The sequence below is a fragment of the Tupaia chinensis genome, unplaced genomic scaffold (assembly GCF_000334495.1).
Source record: "Tupaia chinensis unplaced genomic scaffold, TupChi_1.0 Scaffold000176_1, whole genome shotgun sequence".
Lineage (NCBI taxonomy): Eukaryota > Metazoa > Chordata > Mammalia > Scandentia > Tupaiidae > Tupaia > Tupaia belangeri.
Window position 1 is genome coordinate 711,195 of NW_006159651.1, and position 3,321 is coordinate 714,515.

General features: G+C 47.5%; 1 protein-coding gene across 1 annotated transcript in view; it reads left to right on the forward strand.

Annotated features, from left to right (window-relative positions):
- Nucleotides 1-963: 963 nt before the first annotated feature.
- NRM (nurim) overlaps nt 964-3,321 on the forward strand; it is a 28,638-nt gene continuing 26,280 nt past the window's right edge. Inside the window, exon 1 of the mRNA XM_014586962.2 lies at nt 964-993. Within this exon, the coding sequence (XP_014442448.1) occupies nt 964-993 (30 nt within the window). The remainder of the gene's footprint in view (nt 994-3,321) is intronic.

The window sequence follows — 3,321 nt, forward strand, 5'->3', positions numbered from 1 at the left end:
AGTGCTGAGGCAGGAAGCCAGGCCGGAGGCCTTCACCCTCTCCAATGTGGAAATGCCCTCTACCTGAAAATCCCATGACCTGTTTCCCTCCCAGACCAGGAAATAAAGTAATAGAAACGATTTGGGAGAAAGAACTCAGGGCTTTAGAAAGGATTGGAATGTGGGTGAGACTGGAAAGATTTCTGGGTAAACCAAAAGATAGGGAAATTGGGAGCCACAGATCTTCTAAAATGCCCTCTTAATGTCAGCGGACCCCACGCTCAGATAGCAGATAACTGGCTGCTCTTTAGCCAGATCGACGTCATTGCTCCATGGCACACAGGGTGTCTTGTCTCCTGTTTGCCACCATCTCTCTTCCTCTGTTCTTACTGGGGCTCCTACTCGTTCTCAAAAGATACTGGAAATAACTTTGGTGTCAGGAACTTCAAGGAACATTGGAGAGAGTAGATTTGAGGGTGGAGTTATGAATGCTTCTAAAATATTTTCCTGTGTTCTGGCCTCACCTGGTTAGAAGAGTCCTTTAGCTGTGACTTGGAGCAAGTCTCTCTGCTCTTCTGGCCTGCTCTTCCAGTATTTACAAGATGGAACTTAGGCTTGACCTCTGTGATAAATAAATACTCACTCTGTGCCTTATGCTACAGTGGATTTTTGTTTTTTTAATGTCTGGGTCCCAAGAGAAATTAAAAGAAAAAAGTTATGGACTTATATTAATTTAGCATTATCTTCTATTTAGGGCAAATTAGATATCATTTTTTAAATTCAGAATTTGAGCTTTGCTTGATGACAAGGACGTGGAGAAAGTAGAGCCTTATATATTGCTGTGGGACTGTCAAGTGGCTCTGCCTCTGCGGTGAGCAGTTCGTGGTTCCTTACGTTCAGTACAGAACTGTCGTGTGACCCGGCAGTTCTCAGTGTGTGCCCAGAAAATGGAAGGCAAGCGTTCAGACACACACGTGTACACAAATGTCCATCTCAGCACTTTTCGCAATAACCGTAAGCTGGAAACAACACAAATACTCTCGAGTGGATGAATGAGTAACTTATGTGCTGTATCCATACAGTAGAACATTACTCAACCGGAAAGAGAGATGATGTGGCGAACCATAACCAGGGGTGAGCCACCGAAGCTCAGAAACACAGGCCGAGGGGAAGCCAAACGCAGGGACGCACGTCGTAGGACCCCCCTGATAGGAGATATCCAGAATGGGTAAATCCGTCGAGCCCAAGAGCAGAGTGGTGATTACCAGAGGCTTGGAGCAAGAGAAAAGTGGGGAGTGAGCGCTTACTGAGCGAGGGGTTTTATTTGCGGGTGATGAAAATGCCCTAGAACGATTGTAAATAGAGGCGGGTTGTACAGACTGGATGTTCTCAGTGCTGCTCTCTAAGTTGTCTCATGTTGGATGGATTTTACTTCAATAAAAATAGTTGGTTGAATAGTTTTGTTCGTTCTTCTGGACATGTTATACTTAAGTTTGGAAAACTTTGGCGTGGTAGAAACAGCAAGAGCTGAGGCCAGCAAATGGCATAATGGTTACGTCACCAGACTCCCACATGGTCGGCCATGGTTCAAGTCCTAGACCTGGTGGCTTGAAACATGCTAGGTGCATGTGTGTGCGTGCCCAGAATCCCGAGAGAAGAGTGGAAGAGAAGGGGTTGTGGTGCAGCCATGCCCCCCAGGGGGTGATTTCTTGCTTTCTGTCTCTCTGTCTTTGTCTCTTTCTCTCCAGGGACCCCCATAGCAAAGGTTTCCCCCAAAAAAAAAAAAAAAAAAAAAAGAGAGAAAAGGAAAGAAATAGCATGGGGCCTGCAGGTGGCACGGTGGTAAGGGGCACTGGACTCCCACGTGGCCAACTATGCTTCGAGTCCCGGACCTGGCAACTTGCTTTCTCACCGCTCTCTCTCACTCTGTCCCTCTGTGGGCAAATGAAAATAAATAAGTGAAATTAAAAATAGATCAATAATGGGACCAGCAGTTGGCATAATGGCCATGTTGCTGGACTCCCATGCAGTTGACCGCAGTTTGAGTCCCAGACCCAAAATCTTGACCTGTGCCCAAGATCCTAAGAGGAGAATGGAAGAGAAGGGATTGCAGCATGACCATGGGGGGGCAGGGAGGGTGATTTCTCGCTTTCTGACTCTCTGGCAAGCATATGCACCCTATAGCAAAAACCTCTCCGAAAGAAAAAAACGATAAAATTTGTTTTTAAATTAAAAAAAAAAAATAGGGGACCAGCAGTTAGCGTAATGGCTATGTCGCTGGACTCCCACGTAGTCGACCGCGGTTCGAGTCCTGGACCCGTTGGCTTAAAACTCACGCCGGGCGCATGTGCGTGCGTGCCCAAGATCCCAAGAGGAGAATGGAGGAGAAGGGATTGCAGCGTGGCCATCCCCCCGGGGGGTGATTTCCTGCTTTCTGTCTCTGTCTCTCTCTGTCTGTCTGGCGAGCGCACGCGCCCTATAGCAAAAACCTCTCAAAAAAAAAAAAAAAAAGCATGAGCTAACTCAAGCACTGAGTTGGCTTTTTTTTTTTTTTCTTTTAGAGGTTTTTATTAACCTTAGGGCACATGAACTTGCAGGGGATGGAGAGAAAAACAGACAATGAGAGGCAAAGTGAGACATTACCCCTCAGGGGTATGGCCACGCTGCAATCCATTCTCCTCCAGTCTGCTCCTGGAATCTTGGGCATGTATTTTCAAACCACCATGTCCAGGACTCAAACCGGTTTGGCCATGCAGGACTCCAGCAACATGACTGCTACACCATCTGCTGGTCCCAGAGCTGGCGTTTTATTTTGTTTTGTTTAGAGAGATTTTTGTTACAGGGCGCATGCACTCGCCAAGGAGACAGAAAGCAACAATCACCCCCTGGGGGGAAGGCCATGCAATCCCTGTCCATTCTTCAAGGGATTTGGGGCACACACATACATGCGCTGGCGTGAGTTTTAAGCTTCTAGGTCCAGGACTTGAACTGCGGTTGACTATGTGGGAGTCCAGCAATGTAACCATTATGCCATCTGCCCGTCCTTGAGTTGGCTTTTAAACACATTTAATCTAAAGCCAGCTGGTGGTTGTGGTTTAAGGCAGCTGGATCATCACATGATTCTGCGGTTCAAGTCTGGGGGACCAGCAGATGACATAATGGTTATGCCACTGGACTCCCACATGGCTGACCACAGTTTGAGGCCTGGACCTGGCAGCTTGAAACTCATGTCAGGTGTGCGTGCATGCCCAAGATCCCGAGAGGAGAACGGAGGAGAAGGGATTGTGGTGTGGCCATCCCCCCTGAGGGTGGTTTCTTGCTTTCTGTCTCTCTGTCTCTGTT